The 19,208-nt window shown below is 37.9% G+C and overlaps 1 protein-coding gene across 2 annotated transcripts in view; it reads left to right on the forward strand.

Moving 5' to 3' along the window:
* The window catches only part of TEX10 (testis expressed 10), an 84,167-nt gene that overhangs the window by 8,205 nt on the left and 56,754 nt on the right, over window positions 1-19,208 (forward strand). For both annotated transcript variants that reach the window (XM_059411194.1, XM_059411195.1), the window contains exon 5: window positions 5,886-5,998. In XM_059411194.1, coding sequence (XP_059267177.1) covers window positions 5,886-5,998 — 113 coding nt within the window. The remainder of the gene's footprint in view (window positions 1-5,885; window positions 5,999-19,208) is intronic.

Genomic DNA, 19,208 nt, shown 5'->3' on the forward strand with positions numbered 1-19,208 from the left:
ATAAATTTACTTTTTGCTTTTGCCCTAAACTGCAAGTTAAAATAGTTTTTGAGATTCTCTGAATATTTTTAATTTAAGTGAAATGCATAACTTCTTTTTTGGGGGGGGAAGGTTTTATTTATTCACTTATTTATTTATTTATTTGGAGAGCACCTGAATTGGGGGAGGGCCAGAGTGTAGTGGGGAGAGAGAGAGAGAGGGAATCTCAAGCAGATTAATGTCGAGCATGGAGCCTGATCTGGGGCTCAACAGTCCCACAACTCTGAGTTAATGACCTGAGCTGAAATCAAGGGTTGGATGCCTAACCAACTGACCCACCTAAGTGCCGTGTGAAGTGCATAACTTAATGAACTTGATTTCTTCCTTCCTTCCTTTTTTCTTTTTTGTGAGCTTGATTTCAGTTGCTTTTTATTAGGTATAATTCACAGTGGTGTTACAATAAATGCATTGGTGTTATGGCACATTGATTATGTAGGAGCATTCTACTTTCTGGAGGCCTTTTATAGGATTAAGTACCTTGTTCCAGTGTGTGCCATGGTGCCAGTTTTAGCAGAAATGGACCACAGTGAAGATCTCATCACCAACCCCGAGTTCATTTTTTTATTTTTCTGAGTTCTTTTTAAACTACTATGATTCAGAGAAGAAGCTACATACAGACTTGATTAGTTCATGCTCTTTTTGCTTCTCTTGGTAAGGGATATAAGATCAGAAAACATTTGTTTTTTTTTTTTTTTTTTTTTTTTTTTAAAAGATTGTATTTATTTATTTGACAGACAGAGATCACAAGTAGGCAGAGAGAGAGGGGGAAGCAGGCTCCCCACTGAGCAGAGAGCCCGATGTGGGACTCGATCCCAGGACCCTGAGATCATGACCTGAGCCGAAGGCAGAGGCTTTAACCCACTGAGCCACCCAGGCGTCCCTCAGAAAACATTTGTAAATGTTATCTTTACTGTGTATAGGTAAGCTATAGTTGTGGGTATGGTGTTAGTGAAATTAACCCAAGATTCTAAGTCTATATCAGTTTTTTACTAGAAAAGCTAATAGTAAAGACATGCTTTGCGATGATTAAATTTTATTTTATCTACTTTTTGGGGGGAGAATTGAATGGTGGCAGCTTTCTTAGGGTGCTGTAGCATAGAGAATATACTATATATAGTCCATGGGGCAATTAGGGAAGAACAAGCTTTGTTACTTGGTGTTAAATTAATATGATAGGATGCTATCAAAAAGGGCAGTTGCAGGAAGAGTACTTTAAAACTTGAAGCATCTGATTTTTAGAATTCCTGCAAGCACTTTTGACTAGGGAGGTGTGAATCTTTGAAGTTGTTTACATATGTACAAAACAGACTATGCAGTTTTTTGGTTTTGTTTAATTCTTTTTATTTAAAGCTAGTAGGCTACATAAAATGGGGTTAAATTAAAAGTAATACTTGTGGGACGCCTGGGTGGCTCAGCTGGTTGAGCAGCTGCCTTCGGCTCAGGTCATGATCCCAGCGTCCTGGGATTGAGTCCCACATCGGGCTCCTTGCTCGGCGGGGAGCCTGCTTCTCCCTCTGCCTCTGCCTGCCACTGTGTCTGCCTATGCTCGCTCTCCCCCCCCCCCCTCTCTCTGATAAATAAATAAAATCTTTAAAAAAAAAAATAAAAGTAATACTTGATAATCTTGAAATGCATTATGGAGTCATATTAAAGGATGTATTAAGAGCTTACTCTAGCACTATTATCCCATTACCCATCATTTGTAGAATTGTTACATGAATTGCTTTTTCAAATAGCATGGCATTTTATTGACTAAGATTTTGAGCCTGTCTCATAATTCATTGCATACATTGGCAAGAAATTGATCAGGGTTGGGGTTAGGATGTATGATTTTATGAAAGCAAAGCTTACTGTCTTTCATGGCAATCTGTGATGTAAGCTACTGACAGTAATAATTACATAGCTTTTTAGAAAAGTATGTTATTTGCAGTCTTGAATGGATTTATCTGAACCTGGGATAAAAAGTAAAAGTAATGATATCAACATAAATTTTAAGTACTAGTCTTTCCTTAAATTTTAGAAGGCTAAGAAATAAAGATTCTAGGTATCTTGGTGTTTGGTGACATATGGACACCGAGTAATTATTGTTATTTCTTTAGTAATAGTATTTGTAACTAAATAGAATATAGGACCAAGTGCAAATTCATTAATTATACTAGTTTTATATCATCCACTGTCATTCAGATAACATTGTCAAGGGGCCTAACCACTGCCTTAATTTTATGGATATTTAAAGTTGTATGCTTTAGAACTATTCTGTGCTGTTCTAATTCAGTTGTATTTATTAGCAGTTCATTAATGCAGGACACTGAGTTCAGAAGACTGTTTTGCATAGACTGTGGAAGGCAACATAGAATACTAATTTGGGTTTCTGTTTAAAATTCAAATGAACTGAAGGAAGTTTAATTCAAATAGAAATAGAATTTAAAAGCATACACTGGTAGAATTCTCTGATTTACCTTGGCAAATGGGTTATGTTTAACTGTAATAACTGGATAAGGTAAGCTCCATTATTTTAGAGACAAATTATAAATATGTATGTGAGTTGTACAGTGACATTAAAATGCAGTCATTTATTTTTTGTTACCATTCTCACTGTTCCCCTTTCAGTGACCTTTAATTTAGCTTAGTAGTTAAGACATTGTGTGACCTGTAACACTCAGACTTTAAAGGAGGGATGAAATGGCATTCCTTGGACTTAAATACAAATTATATCCCACAACCTGGATTGTAGCCCTTCTCTCAGAAAATGTATAGGTCTTCTCTTGATAAATTAGCATCTAAATTAGGCGCAGTCTTAGATAACTGTTTGCTTTTAGGTTTTGCTAGATGTATTTATTTGCTGCACAGTTGAGAAACTTCATTTTTACCTAAGTGTTTTTTTAAAAACCTTTTTAGAAATCTGAAATCTCTGATCTTTGCTTGAAAAAGAAATCTCAAGGTACATTAAATCTTATTTGCAGTGGTTGAGTACATGTTCTTACTGAGGTTGATTATTTATGATATATGCATGTATCCTTAGTTTTAAAGATGACATACAGGGGGTGCTTGGATGGCTCAGTTGTTCAGTGTCTTCCTTCAGCTTGGGTAGTGATCCCAGGGTCCCGGGATTGAGCCCGGCATTGGGCTCCCTGCTTGGCGGGGAGCCTGCTTCTCCCTCTCCCCCTCCCCCTGCTTGTGTTGCCACTCTCACTGTATCTCTCTTTGTCAAATAAATAAAATCCGAAACAAAAAAATATTTAACATTAACTTTTTAATTTACTTTGGATTTTGGGGTCTTGTATTACTAGCTTAAGGGTCAGTATTATAATTGCTATAGGAATTGTGTTGTATCTTAGCTTTATATTTTAATGCTGCTTTTAATTTATGTGTCTCAGTGCTGATATCTTTTCCCCATGAAGATTAGAATTTGTGAAGAATGGTCAGATGCAGTCATACGTCAAGGATTTGTGAAGCATCTATAAATGTGGCTATTTAAGTTAACTAAAATTCAGTTCCTCAGTTGTACTAGCCACATTTCACGTGCTCATGTGGGTACATGTGGCTAGTGGCTGCTGTATTAGACAACACAGATGAAAGAATTCCATCATTGCAGCATTGCTTGCCCTCACAGTTCTTAACCTTCTGGTGGGGTTGATGGATGTAAACAAATATATAATGTCAGTGCTAAGAAGAAAGATAAAAGTAAAGCAGGGTAAAGAGAGAACAGGTCCTGGAACAGAATGGGGGGGAGCTATTTTATTTTATTTTTTAAGATTTTATTTATTTGAGAGAGAGACAGATAGTGACAGAGAGAGCACAAGTGGAGAGGAGAGGGAGAAGCAGACTCCCACTGAGCAAGGAGCCCAGTGTGGAGCTCGATCCCAGAACCCTGGGATCATGACCTGAGCCACAGGCAGATGCTTAACTGACTGAGCCACCCAGGCATCCCAAGTGGGAGCTATTTTAAGTAGGTGGTCAGAAATATTTTCATGACTTTTTCCTTTTTGTTTTTTTTTAAGATTTTATTTATTCACTTGAGTGAGACAGCAGAAGCAGAGGGAGAGGGAGAAGCAGACTCCTGTCTGAGCTGGGAGCCCGACATGGGGCTCGATCCCAGGAGCTGGAGATCATGACCTGAGCTGAAGGCAGGCACTTAAGCATCTGAGCCACCCAGGCACCCATTTTCACAACTTTGAATGGCACTCAGTGAAGTTAAAGGACAAAGTGTTGTAAAGACCTGTGGGAAGAACCTTCTAGGCATAGGAAATAGCAAGTGTAAAGCCCCTAAAGTGAGAACAGATTTGACATATTTGAGGAAAGGCAGGAAAGCCTGTGCTAGTGAGGCACCAGGAGAAAGGTAGAAGATGATGAGTCAGAGAAAGTGACAGAGGCCAGATCGTGGGACCGTATGGTCCATGGTAACAAGTTTGGATTTTAACCTGAGTGTGATGAAAAGACAATGGAATGTTTCAGCAGGGAACTGGCATGATCTGAATGTGTCTTTAACTTTAATATGTGGAATTTGCAAATAGAACACCAGCGAACTTCCTGTGGTCAGCGTCCACCTGTAGCAGAAATGGACCCCAACCTCACACCATCCATCCAGTGGATAACCAGTCCTGCCCTACATATACACTTATTCCCTTTCCCTCTCCTGTATTTTGAAGCATGATTTATGTTTTAAAAGATCACCCTCGCTGCTGTGTAGAGAATTGACTTTTGAGGAAGATAAGAGGAAAAGTAGGGAGAACTGTTGTAGGGAGGCTGTTGTTGTTATCTAGGTAAGAGTGGTTGTTTGGGGTAAAATGGTAACTCGTGATTGGAACTATGAGAAGCAGCTGGATTCTGATAAACCAGTGAGACTGCTGATACATAGTGAAGGAAAGAGAAGGATAATGCCCGTCTTAGGTCCAAATAACAGTGTGACTGCTGGTGGGGAGAGTTCAGTTTGTTCATGTTAATTTTTTTTAAGCTTTATTTATTTTAGAGAGAGAGTGCATGGGGGGTGGGGGTGAGGAGGAGAGGGAGAGAGAAACCCAAGTAGACTCCCTGCTGAGTGCAGAACCCCATGTGAGGCTCAGTCCCATGACTCATGAGATCATGACCTGAGCCAAAACCAAGAGTTGGGCACTTAACTGACTGCACCACCCAGGCATTCCAATTCATGTTAAATTTAAGTTGCTTTTTAGAAGTCCAGAAGGACATGTTGAGTATACAATTACAGATTAGCACAAAGAGAAGAATCCAGAAAAGGATAATAAGGAGCTGTTGCGTGACCAGCTATTTTAAACACCTCAAGTCCCACATCCCAAGAAACCATTCAGTCCCTGGCAAAATGGCATAGTTGGTTCTCTGGATAGGAGGAAATAAGAGGGTGGTGATCTGGAATTAGTATTAAGTAGGAGAGAAAGATTGATGAATACTGTAAGAATTTTAGAGAAGTTCATTGCTTTATGACAATGTTAAATATCTTTAATTGAAAATAATAGAATTGCTATGAAATAGAGTTCTTCTATAAATAGAACACTAAGTAGAAGACTTTCTGACATATTTTACAAATCCTGCACTAGAGGTTCAAATTAAGAATTTTCTTACATCATACTTTCTCCTTTTTTCTTCTCTTAAACAGTAGATGAAATGCAAGTAAAGATAATTAATAAGCACCAAAACTATCTATGGGTGAGAATTGGATGCCCTAATGTTTTACTCTGATTTTAAAATTTATTTATATCTTCTATCATGAGCAAAAGGGGAATTATAATGGTAAATTTATAATTGAATATTAATAAGTAGTCAAATTTCTGCTTAAATTTGGTTATTTTAAATGTTTTTTTAGATTTTCTAATACTCGCTTATTTTAATAGGAGTCGTGGCTTCGAAAGAATTATCTTATTGATTTCAAACACCATTTTATGAGTCATTTTCCATATGCCTTAAAAGAAATAACCAAGCACAAAAGGAAAGAGACAAATAAAAGGTATTGTGATTCCTTCCACTGTATAGACTTGAAAAATTTTTTAACCTGAAATTACCAAAAAATAGCCTTAAACTGGAACTTTCTACACTGTGAGGGGTTCATACCTAAATTTTGTGAAATAAAACTAAAAGTTGCAATAGTATGGTTGATCTTGAACAAGTCACTTTAAACCTTAAAATTTTCATTAAAAAAATTTTTTTTTAAAATATATAAATATTTTATGCAAATTGAGTCTCAGGTATCAAATTCTGTTAATAAATTTAATAAAATTTCTTGATGTGGGTATTTTATTTGGGAGAAGTACTATGTAATCTCTGAGAGTTTCTTAAAGGTCACCTAGTTGTATTATTTATATATTAGGAGACTAATAGTGAAACTAATACCAGTATCAGAAAGAGGGATAAAACAGAGAGGCTTATGGATCAGAAGATGGAGTTTAAAATTGTAAGCCTGGAAACTTTTTAAAATGTTTACCTCAAGTGAGAGGAAATAAATATAAAAACAAGTTATCTAATAAAATTTTCTTGCTTCTTGAGGTGAGCTTGGTTTCTATAAATTGCCTTCTTAAAACTTTGTCCATTCATTTATTGATGGACCGCTTCTATAGTTTGGCTGTTGAAAATAATGCTGCAATAAACATGGGGTGCGTGTATCCCTTTGAATTAGTGTTTTTGAATTTTTGGTGTAAATACCCAGTAGTGTGATTCCTGGATTGTAGGATGGTTCTGGTTTTAATTTTTTTCAAGAATCTCTGTTCCATACTGTTTTCCACAGTGACTGCACCAGCTTGCAATTTCAACAACAGTACATGAGTTCTCCTTTTTCCTACATCCTCAACAGCACTTGTTTGGTGTGTGTGTGTGTGCTTTTTGTTGTTGTTGTTGTTTGTGTTTTTTATTTTAGCTATTCTGACAGGTGTGAGGTGATATCTCATTGTCGTTTAGGTTTGCATTTTCCTGATGATGAGTGGTGTTAAGCATCTTTTCATGTGCCTGTCGGCCATTTGGATGTCTTTGGAGAAATTTCTGTTCATGTTTTCTGCTCAGTTTTGGATTATTTGTTTTTTAGGTATTGATTTTATCAGTTCTTTATACATTTTGGATACTCTTTTTTTTTTTTTTTTTAAGATTTTATTTATTTGACAGAGAGAGAGATCACAAATAGGCAGAGAGGCAGGCAGAGAGAGAGGGGAAAGAAGGCTCCCCGCCAAGCAGAGAGTCTGACGGGGGGCTCCATCCCAGGACTCTGGGATCATGACCTGAGCCGAAGGCAGAGCCTTTAACTCACTGAGCCACCCAGGCGCCCCTGGTTACTAACTCTTTATTGGATAAGTCGTTTATAAATATCTTCTTCCATTCTGTAGGTTGCTTTTTAGTTTTGTTAATTGTTGCCTTTTCTGTGCAGAAGCTTTATTTTGATGTAGTTTCAGTAGTTTACTTTTGCTTTTACTTTCCTTGCCTCAGGAGACATATCTAGAAAACTGTTGTTACAGCCCATGTCAGATTACTGCCTATGCTCTCTCCAAGGATTTTTATGGTTTCAGGTTTCACATTTAGGTCTTCAATCCATTTTGAATTTATTTTTGTATATGGTATAAGAAAGTGGTTCAGTTTCATTTTTTTGTGTGTAGCTGTTCACAGAGCTGTTGAAGAGACTTTTCCCCATTGTATATTCATTCCTTTGTCAAAGATTAATTGACTTTATAATTGTTGGTTTATTTCTGGTTTTTCTTTTCTTTTTTTTTTTTAAAGATTTTATTTATTTACTTGACAGAGATCACAAGTAGGCAGAGAGAGGAGGAAGCAGGCTCCCTGCTGAGCAGAGAGCTCCATGCGGGGCTCGACCTCAGGACCCTGAGATCATGACCTGAGCGGAAGGCAGAGGCTTTAACCCACTGAACCACCCAGGCGCCCCTATTTCTGGTTTTTCTGTTGTATTCCATTGATTTATGTGTCTAATGCCATTATCATACGGTTTCACTACTGCTTTGTAGTATAATGTGGAATGTAACTGGAGTTGTGATGCCTCTAGTTTTATTTTTGTTTTTCAAGATTGCTTTGGCTATTTGAGGTATTTTGTGATTCCATACAAATTTTAGGATGGATCGTTCTAGTTCTGTGAAAAATACTGTTGACATTTTGATAGGTATTGTATTAAATCTGTAGATTGTGTAGCATAGGCGTTTTAACAATATTTGTTTTTCCAACCCATGAGCATGGATAGAATGTCTTTCCTTTTTTTTTTTTTTTTTTTTTTTTTTTTTTTTTTTTTGCATTGTCTTGAATTTCTTTAATCAGTGTTTTTAAAGTTTTCAGAGTACAGGTCTTTCACCTCGTTGGTTAAGTTTGTTCCTAAATACTTTATTGTTTGTGGTACAATTGTAAATGGGATTGTTTTCTTAATTTCATTTGCTGCTTGCTTCATTATTAGTCTGTAAGAATGCAACAGAGTTTTGTATATTGATTTTGTATCCTGGAATTTTATTTGGAACTTTACTGAATTCATTTACCAGTTTTAGTAGTTTCTTGGTAGAGTCTTTAGGGTTTTCTGTATTGAGTATCATGTCATCTCCAAGTAGTTTTTCTTCTTTAACATTTTGGTTGTTTATGTTGTCTAATTGCCGTAGCTAGGACTTCCATTACTATGTTGAATAAAAGGGATGAGAGTGGACATTCTTGCCTTGTTTTTGACCTTATGGGAAAAGCTCTCAGTTTTTTACCATTGAGTGTGATGTTGGCTATGGGTTTTTCATATAAGGACTTTATTTATTTATTTATTTAAAAGATACTATTTATTTGGCAGTGGGAGAAACAGCTAGAAAGGGAACACAAGCAGGGGGAGTGAGAAAGGGAAAGGCAGGCTCCCTGCTGAGCAGGAAGGCCAATGCAGGGCTCGATGCCAGGACTCTGGGATCATAACCCAAGCCAAAGGAAGGCATCCAGTGACTGAGCCACCCAGGCACCCTCATATAAGGCCTTTATTATGTTGAGTTATGTTTCTTCTGGACTTAACTTTGTTGAGGGTTTTTACATGAATAGATGTTATGCTTTGTCAGATGATTTTTCTGCATCTGTTGAAATGAGCATATAGTTTTTATCCTTTAATTGATGTGATGTATCACATTGTTTTACAAATATATATTCTTTTTAACATTCTACTTTTTTAAAGATTTTATTTATTTATTTAACAGAGAGCTAGAGAGCACAAGTAGGCAGAACGGCAAGCAGAGGAAAAGGGAGAAGTAGGCTTTCTGCTGGGCAGGGAGCCGGATGTGGGACTTGATCCCAGGACCCTGGGATCATGATCTGAGCTGAAGGCAGCCACCTAACCGACTGAGTCACATAGGTGCCCTTAATATTCTACTTTTTTAAAGTAGTCTCCGTACTCAATGTGGGGCTTGGCTCATGACCCCAAGATCAAAGTCACAAGCTCTATCAGTTGAGCCAGCTAGCTGCCCCTTCTTTTGCAAACATACATATATTTAAGACTATCTTTTTGAGAGAGTGACTGAGAGATCAAAAGCAAGGGGAGCATCAGAAGGAGAGGAAGAAGCAGACTCCCCACTGAGCAGAGAGCCAAAAGTGGGGTTTGATCCCAGGACTCTGGGATCATGACTGAGCTGAAAGCAACCGACTGAGCAGCCCAGGTACGCATTGTTTTGCAAATGTTAAACTGTTGCCTCCTGGGAATAAATCCCACTTGATTGTAGTATATGATTTTTAAAACATATATTGTTCATTTGGTTTGCTAATGTTGAGAATATTTGTATTTATATTCTTAAGAGATACTGGCCTGTTCTCTTTTTTGGTGGTATCTTTATCTGGTTTTGGTACTAGGGTGATACTGGCCTCATGGAATGAATTTGGAAGTTTGCCTTCCTTTTGTATTTTTTGGAATAGTTTAAGAAGGAGGAGTATTAACTCTTCTTTAAATGTTTGCTAGAATTTGCCTGGGAAGCTGTCTGCTCTTGTACTTTTGTTGGGAATTTTTTTATTGTTTCAGTTTCATTGCTGGTGATTGGTGTAATCAAATTTTATATCTATTTCTGTGTTAGTTTTGGTTGGTTATATGTTTCTGGGAATTTATCCATTTCTTCCAAGTTGTCCAGGTTGTTGTCAAATATGTTTTCAGAGTATCCTGTTACAGTTATTTTTATTCCTTCCTTTCTCATTCCTTTCCTTTCCATTAGAGAGAGAAAGTGCACTTGGTAGGTGGAGGGAGAGGGAGAATCCCAGGCAGGCTCACACTCAGCACAGAGCCTGACATGGCGCTCAGTCCCACAGCCCTGAGATCATGTACCAAGCCTAAATCAAGAGTTGTGACCTACTGAGCCAACCAGGCACCTCTACAGTTGTTTGTATTTCTCTGGCATTGGGGCATTGGTGATTGTTTCTCTCTTTTCATTAGTAATTTTGTTTATTTGGGTGTTCTCTCTCTTTCCCTTTTTGATGAGTCTTGCTAGAAGTTTATCAGTTTTGTTGATTTTTTCCCCCCACAAAGAATCAGTTCCTGGTTTCATTGATCTGTTCTATTTTTAAATTTCTGTACCATTTATTTCTGTTCTAATCGTTATTATTTCTTAAATTTTGCTGCTTTGGGTTTTTTGTTGTTGTTGTTCTTTTTCTTTTTCTGGCTTTAAGTGTAAGGTTAGATCTTTTATTTGAGATTTCTCTTTCTGAGGTAGGCCTGTGATTCTCTATAAATTGCCTTTTTTTTTTTTTAAGATTTTATTTATTTATTTGACAGAGATCACAAGTAGGCAGAGAGGCAGGCAGGAGGGAGGGTGGTGGGGGAGCAGGCTCCCTGCTGAGCAGAGAGCCTGATGCAGGCCTCGATCCCAGGACCCTGAGATCATGACCTGAGCCGAAGTCAGAGGCTTGTTAACCCACTGAGCCACCCAGCGCGCTATAAATTGCCTTCTTAAAACCACTTTTTGCTGGATCCCAAAGATTTTGGACCTTTGTGTTTTCATTTTCATGTAATTTTTTTTTAATGTTTTTTAATAGCATCTTATTTAATCTCTGTGTATTTGTGCTCTTTTCAGGTCTTGTGGTTGATTTCTTGTTTCATAGCATTGTGTTCAGAAAAGATGCATGATATGATTTCAGTTTGTTGAGACTTGTTTTATGGTCTAACACATGATCTATTCTGGAAAATGTTCTGTGTGTGCTTGAAAAAGGATGTGTATTCTGTTGTTTTAGGATGAAGTGTTCTGAATATCATGTCTGCTAATCCATCTGGTCCAGTGTTTCATTTAAAGCCACTTTTTCCTTACTGATTCTCTGTTTGGATGATCTGTCCATTGATGTGTATGTGAAATGTTAAAGTCCTCTATTGTTACTGTATTACTGTTGATTATCCCTTTTGTATTTGTTATTAACTGTTTTATGTATTTGGGTGCATGAAATTTAGAACTGTTCTGTCCTCTTGTTGGATTGTCCCCTTTAATTATAGTGTCCTTCTTTGTCTCCTGTTATGGTCTTTGTTTTAATGTCTGTTTTGTCTAATATGAGTATTGCTACCTTGGCTTTCTTTTGGCACTGCTTGCATGATAAATATTTCTCCATTCCCTTACTTTCAAACCGCAGGTGTCTTTAGGTCTGAAATGAGTAGGCATCATATAGATGGGTCTTGTTTTTTTTAATCCACTTTGTCACCCTGTATCAAAGTAATTACTGAGAGGTATGTACTTAATTGCCATTTTGTTAACTTGTTTTGTGCTTGTTTGTGGAGATTTTCTCTCATTTCTCTTGCTCTCTTTCATGGTTTATTGGCTTTCTTAAGTAATATACATGGATTCCTTTCTCTTTATTCTTTGCATATTAGTTACAGATTTTTGATTTATAGTTATCATTATATTTGTACATAACATCTTCTGCATATAGGAGTCTATATTAAGTTGTTGGTTGTGTAAGTTTAAACCCATGCTTTATTCCTCTCCCATGTTTCAGGTATATGATTTCATATAAAATACCCTTTTATTTTATGAATCCGTTGACTGATTTTTAAAAGACTTTATCTATATATTAATTTGACCGAGAAAGAGAGAGTGTATTATGTGTGTGCGCACACAAGCAGGGAGAGTGTCAGACAGAGGGAAAGGGAGAAGCAGGCTGTCCACTGAGCAGGGATTCCCACGTGGGTTTCCATCCCAGAACCCTGGGATCATGACCTGAGCCAAAGGCAGACAATTAACTCACTGAGCCAGCCAGGTGCCTTCCCTTGACTGAGTTTTATAAATATATTTATTCTTACTGTTTTTATGGGTTTTGTGTTTGGTTTTTTATTTATTTATTTTAGGGAGAGTGAGAGTGCTCCTGCAAGAGTTGTGGTGGAGGGGTAGAGGGGCAGAGGGAGAGAATATTCTTGGCTGCACATTTTTATCTTTGAGTGCATTGAATATATCTTTTCCCACTTCTTCTGGCCTGCAAAGTTTCTGCTGAAAAATTCACTAATAGCCTTATAGGATTTCCCTTGTATGTAACTTTTTTTTTCCCCCTTTTGCTGCTTTTAAAATTTTGTCCTTGTTGCTGTTTTTTGCCATCGTAATTACTATGTGTTTCGTTTGGATGACCTTTTTTTGAATTTGGAGTGGGGGGCAGGAAGGTGGGAAAATGGGGCAGGATCTCTGTAATTTCCTGGATCTGGATCTCTGTTTCCTTCCCCAGATTAGGGAAGTTTTCAGTTATTATTTCTTCAAATAAATTTTCTCCCTTTTCTCTTTCTTCTGAGATCTATATAATGCAGATGTTGTTATACTTGGTGGAGTCATTGAGTTCCCTAAGACTTTTCTCAGTTTGTATAATTTCCTTTCTTTTGCTCAGCTTGTTACTTCTATTATCCTGCCTTCCAGGTTGTTAATTCATTCCTCTGATTCATTTAGCCTGCTATTTCTTCCATCAAGAGTATTTTAAATTTCATTTACTATGTTCTTGATCTCTGATTGGTTCTCTTTTATCTCTGTATTAACGGTCTGTGTGATGTCCTCCACTCTTTTCCCCAGTTTAATATTTTCATTATTGTTATTTTAAATTCTCTATCAGGCATATTACTTATACTTGTTTCACTTTGGTCTCTTGCTGTGGTTTGCCTTACGAAGAAGCAGTCCTGTAGTGCCCTGCAGTGCAGTGTTCCTTATTTCCCAGGGCCTGGCGCTTCAGAGTGTTTCCTAGGTGTATTGCATGTGCTCTCCTGTTGAGTCTTGGCCTCTTTCCTTCATTGCATTTATATAGTCTCTCGGCATATTTTGTGCAGTATTTGATCTCCGGTAGTGGTGGGGCACACTTTAACACATTTTAACAAGATGTGTGGGGGTCTGCTTGTCAGAAGTGAGGTCCTCCTGAGTGTCAGGTGGTGTGGCATTGTCAGGGTTTGTGCTGAGGTTGGGGCCTGCAGTGCTGGGACTCAGGCCAGTGTTATTGGGAAGGGCATATCTGCTGATGGTTGGGGTGGGGTATGGTGGAGAGGGTGGAATGTGAAGAAACTTGGTGATAGCAAGTTAGGAGTGGTGTCACCATGCTGGTTCCTGCAGGTGGTCATTGTTTTTGCTGGCGGAAATGGTGTCTGCCATGTGCTTTGTTCTTGGAGTCTCCCTGTGGTCCCTGCCTCTTTGAGATGAGAAAATCATTCTTCCTCCTGTCTGCCCCTGGAGTTTTCCACTTGCTGGTTCTGCCCTGTTATTTGCAGGGGTGTTTGTCTTGTTATCTCTTCTATCGCAGAACTCTGTTTCCTAATGCCTTCTGGGCTCTCACAGAGCCAAGTCCACCAATTTTTAAAATTCCAGGCTTTAAGTCCTGCTGGTTTTAAGAACTCAGAAAATTTAGCTCCTCTCACTTTCAAAGGTAAATATTCTGGAGACTCATTCTCCCTGTTTGTGGACTTCCCAGTGTGAAAGTCTGTTTTCTGTCCTTCTCCGCACCACTAGCTCCCTCTCCGTTGTGTCAAATGGCCATGGTTCATTTTGCTTCCAGACCATGTCTTCGCCCTTCCAATTTTCTATAACATGGCCTCTTTGTTGGCTCTAGTTGTGGAATTTGTTCTGCTAGTCTTTGGGTGGTTTCCCGGGTAATTTAAACGGATATGTGTGTTACCTAGTTATATGCATGGAAGAGGTGAGCTTATTGTCTGCCTATTCTATTGTCTTCCCAGCTGACTTTGTGGTTGTGGAATTTTTAGCAAAAATAGATTGACAATATAACTAGCTTATTCTTCAGAAGATTTCCCCAGGATTCATTTTCAGGGACTTCGGACTGCTCTTTTATTTCCATAAGATGCTGCATTGAATACTTGGCAGATAACTTGTGGAGGGCAACATAAGTTAAAGTTAGGAGAGACAACATTGTAACCCCAGTTAATTTTTTTTTTTTTTTAAAGATTTTATTTATTTATTTGACAGACAGATCACAAGTAGGCTGAGAGGCAGGCAGAGAGAGAGAGAGAGAGAGAGAGAGGGAAGCAGGCTTCCTGCGGAGCAGGGAGCCCGATGCGGGGCTCGATCCCAGAACCCCGAGATCATGACCCGAGCCGAAGGCAGCAGCCCAAACCACTGAGCCACCTAGGCGCCCCACCCCAGTTAATTTTTGACCTGATGTCTAACTTTTTCATCTTCAATTAAAATACAGGGTTACAAAGGATATTATTGATTTTTATTATGGTAAAATACACATAGCATGAAATTTGACCTTTTTAATCATGTAAAGTATATGGTTCAGTAGTGTTAAGTATATTTACATTGTTATGCAGCCATCACCACCATCCATTTCCAGAATTTTTTTCATCTTCCTAAACTAGAAGTCTGTGCCCATGAAACAATAACTCACCATGGTCCCCTATCCCCAGCTTCTGGGATCCACTGGTCTACTTTTTGTCTCTGTTAATTTGACTCTTCTAGGTACCTCACAGAAGAAGAACCAGAAAATATTTTCCTTTTGTGTCTGGCTTAATTTGATTTAGAAAATGTTTTCAAGGTTCATCCGTATTGTAACATGTACCAGCACTTTCCCCCTTTTTTTAGAAATAGACTTTATTTTTTTAGAGCAGTTTTAGTTACATAGGGAAGTTGAGCAGAAAGTACAGAATTGTCATATGTACTCTTGCTCCCAGAAATACATGGCTTTCCTCGCTGTCAGCATCCTGCACCAGAGTTAAACATTTGTTACAATCTGTGAACCTACATTGACACATCATTTTCATCCCAAATCCAGAGTTTACCTTAGGGTTCACTCTTGGTTATACAATTCTATGAGTTTTGACAAATATATGATGACATTTATATGATGACACCATTATAGCATCCTATAGGTTAGTTTCACTGTCCTAAAAATCCTCTGTTCTCTGTCTATTCATGACTTGAGGGCTCTTTTTTTGAAGTGCTTAATTATGTTCTTGTATGGATGTGTCACAGTTCATGTATCCATTAACCTACTTACTAATGGGCGTCTTGGTTGCTTCCAAGTTTTCCTTCCTTATTAAGGCTAAATAATACTCCATTGTATGTATATACCCATATTTTGTTTATATATTCATCTTGTCAATGGATGTTTGGGTGGTTTCTACCTTTTGGTTACTGCAAATAATGCTTTTGTGAACATTGGTCTTCAAATGTCCATTTGAGTCCCTGCTTTCAATTCTTTGTTTATATTAAAGGCTATAATTTTGTCATTGGAAATATTGGCATTCATTTTTTTAAATTTTTTTTTAAAGATTTTTATTTATTTGACACAGAGAGATCACAAGTAGGCAGAGAGGCAGGCAGAGAAAGAGGAAGGGAAGCAGGCTCCCTGCTGAGCAGAGAGCCCGATGCGATGCGGGGCTCAATCCCAGGACCCTGGGATCATGACCTGAGCCGAAGGCAGAGGCTTAACCCACTGAGCCACCCAGGTGCCCCGAAATACTGGCATTTAAAAAAAGCAGTGTAGTCCTAAGAAAACTTTTTTCTTTTCTTTTTTTTTTTTTAATTTAAAGGATCTTACTTGAGAGATCGAGTGAGAGAGCAGAAGGGGTGGGTGGGGAAGGGGGAGAAGCTGGCATCCTCCTGAGCAGGGAGCCCAATGAGGGGCTCTGTCCCAGGACCCTGAGATCATGACTTGAGATGAAGCAGATGCTTAACTCATTGAGCCACCCAGGCGCCCCTCTTTCTTTCTTTTTTTGAAGATTTTTATTTGTTTTAAAGAGAGAGTACGAGCAGAGGGAGGGGCATAGGGTGATTGGAGAGAGACCCTCTCAAGCAGATTCCACACTGAGCGTAGAGCCCAGTGTGGGGCTTGATTTCTGAGATCATGACCCAAATCGAAATCAAGAGTTGGACACTTAACTGACCGAGCCACCCAGGCGCCCCTAAGAAAACCTTTTTTGTGCTCAAAATGTATTAATCTATGTGGTGATTATTCCAACAAGCTAACTCTAATATGTACTGGGAACAAATACTGTAAACAAAATAACATGATTTCATTCCTTGGTGGGTTACATATAGAGATTTCACCAGATGGAGTTGCCACACAACAGAACCTATTTACTGCAAGTGAGGAGATCATGAGGGAATAATTTCCAATACCTTGACTCCCTGAGTATGGGTGAGTGGGTTCTTTTTATTTAGGGTTTAGGATGAATATCAGAAAGGGGAGCTTTGTAATCACATGTAAAGGCAGGCATAAGTTTGTGCAGACATACTTAGGAGACATGCCTGTACATGCATGCTGTGTCTGAACCTTGTGCTCCTGGGGTGGAGACTTCAACTTAACTGTCGACAGGTGAAAGGGCTTCTGGTAAGCTCTTAGGGTATGAACTGGATGGGGTCTTGAGTTCCTTATCTTGGGTAAGGAATGCAGGGCCTTGTTTACTTTCGAAACAGCACTGGGAATTTCACCACTGATTTGTTTGTTATGGTTAGCCTATTTATTGGCCTGTTAGACTGTTGGTTTTTTTATTCCTTTAGTTCCCTTAAAATCCTTAACTACTGAAGTTTTTGTATTTCTTTGTAATTCTTCTACCTTCTAGGATGTGTTTTAAGAGATATGCTTAGGGCAGTAGAGCCAGTGGGGATATTGATCAGGGAAAATAGGAAAAGAGCTGGGGACTTAAAATGACTTCTCTTGTGTCATGAAAGCGGTGTCTTATCTTTCTTCTCTTGGGAGCCCCAGATCTCTGTGTTTGCAATACAGCTAAGTCTTGCCTTTGGCCTACAAATCAACTTGTGAGAGAAGTACACTGCTGAGTGCAGTAGTCTCCTAGTTGGTAAGATTTGGAAAATTAATTTTCCGAGAGGTAATGGAGAGCTTTGATTTGGCAGGTTGAGGTTGATTAAGTGCTGGTTGGGTTGTTGGGAATTTATTGCAAAATGTATTAGGAAAGATTGGTCTGCTTATGGTAGTGACAGGTTTCTTTCAGAAATTGTATTTATCTTTAAAAAGTGACTATATTAAAAAAACATAGTAAATATTCAGACAGTATGTGAATGATTAGACTTTGAATAAAGTTATTAGCAAATAGATTTCTTTGTGGGAAAATAAGCACAGAATAGGGCCCACAGAAAGAGTGCAGCAGGAATTGTAAGAAGGCAGAATTCAAAAGGAGATTGACTTACAGTAATCTGTAGAAGAAATTTGAGTTTCCTATAGTTAAATTAAATAGAAATGTTTGTTAAGGCCAAAAGAAAAGATGATCTGGAGAGTTACAAAGTTTATGTGCTAAAAAGGAAGTTTGTTGGATGTATTGTATATAGAAAATTTTCCTAACTGGTTTAAATAAGGATACCACTGAAGAGCCAGAATCTGACATTTTTTTTTCTTTTTCTTTTTTCTTTTTTTTTTTTTTTCCGAATCTGAAATTCTTAGGGGTGGGTATTACTTTGGGAGAGCCTTAAAATAAAGGAGCACAGAACAAATTAGGTTGGGGATGGGGAAGGGGCGTGTAAACAGTAGATCATTGTTGCTATTGTGAGACAGTTTGTTACATAGTTAGCTGGCTTACTCTTATGTCATTTATCTAAGACAGTGGTTCTCAAAGGGTGGCCTGTGACCTGTGGGTCTATAAAGTCAGAGCTGTTTCACAATTAAGACATTATTTGCCTTTTTGATTTTTCTGACATTTGCACTGATGGCGCAAAAGCAGTGGTGGGTAAAATTGCCAGTATCTTAGCATAAACTAAGGTAGTGGCATCAAACTGAACTAGTAAAACATTGTATTCTTCATCACTTTGCACTCACAGTCTAAAAGAACAAGCCAGAGCCAGTTTCGCTTAAAAAGGTCCTTAATGAAGCAGTAAAAATTACTTAATTTTATTAAGTCACGACCCTTGAGAATACATTTTTTTCCCCCTTATATTCAGTGTGATGAAATGGGGGTACTGGGGTAAAATAATTTGGCCGCATACACAGGATGATGGTTATCTCAAGAAACACATTTTTGTGATTATTCTACTTCTGAGTACTTTCCTGTGACAGACACAATTTTAACTTGAAAGAATGACAAACTGCGGGTTTTCAGAGTTGGGTATTTGGCAATTATTATTATTTTCTCAAAATGAACAAAGAGCCTACCAATTCCAAGAAAACAGCTGATAGTATTTGTGCCAATGATACAATTTGAGCTGTCCATCAAAAATTAGTTTTTTGCAGAACTTGTTTGCATCACTTGAGTTTTATTTATGTATTTCCAGTTTTTTTTTTTTTCCCTCTTCATTTTTTCCTGTATCTGTTTCCATCCATTTGGGATCATTTAAAATTTGCTGGAAGTTGTTTTTGTTTTGTCTAAAAATATTTTTCCTTCATTTCTAAAGAGTGTTTTAGCAGAGTATAGTACTCTAGGTTTGGCACTTTTCTTCTTTGAGCACACTGACAATAACACTTCACTGTCTGCTGATTTTCATTGCTGTATGAAGAAGTCAACTATGAGTCTAATTGTGTTACTTTACAAAATTTCTTTCCCACTTCCCATGATTTTTCTTTTTATTTAGTTTCACAGTGGTGTATCCAGGTGGTTTTTTTGTTTTTGTTTCCGTGTGAGGCTGCTGAAAGGTTACATCAGTTTTCGCAGCTTTTTCTTTGGAATTGTCAGTTGCCCTAAGGACAAAGCCTTGAATGCTAGTATCTTGTCTTTTTTTTTTTTTTTTTTTTGGTAGAGTTTGGGACCCAGTAAATGTTCATTATCTTCTTAGCTCTTGAGTACTTTTAAGGTTTTAAAAAACAATTTTATCTAGTTTTTTTTTTTTTTT

Source organism: Mustela nigripes, chromosome 9, assembly GCF_022355385.1.
Source record: "Mustela nigripes isolate SB6536 chromosome 9, MUSNIG.SB6536, whole genome shotgun sequence".
Taxonomy (NCBI): Eukaryota; Metazoa; Chordata; class Mammalia; order Carnivora; family Mustelidae; genus Mustela; species Mustela nigripes.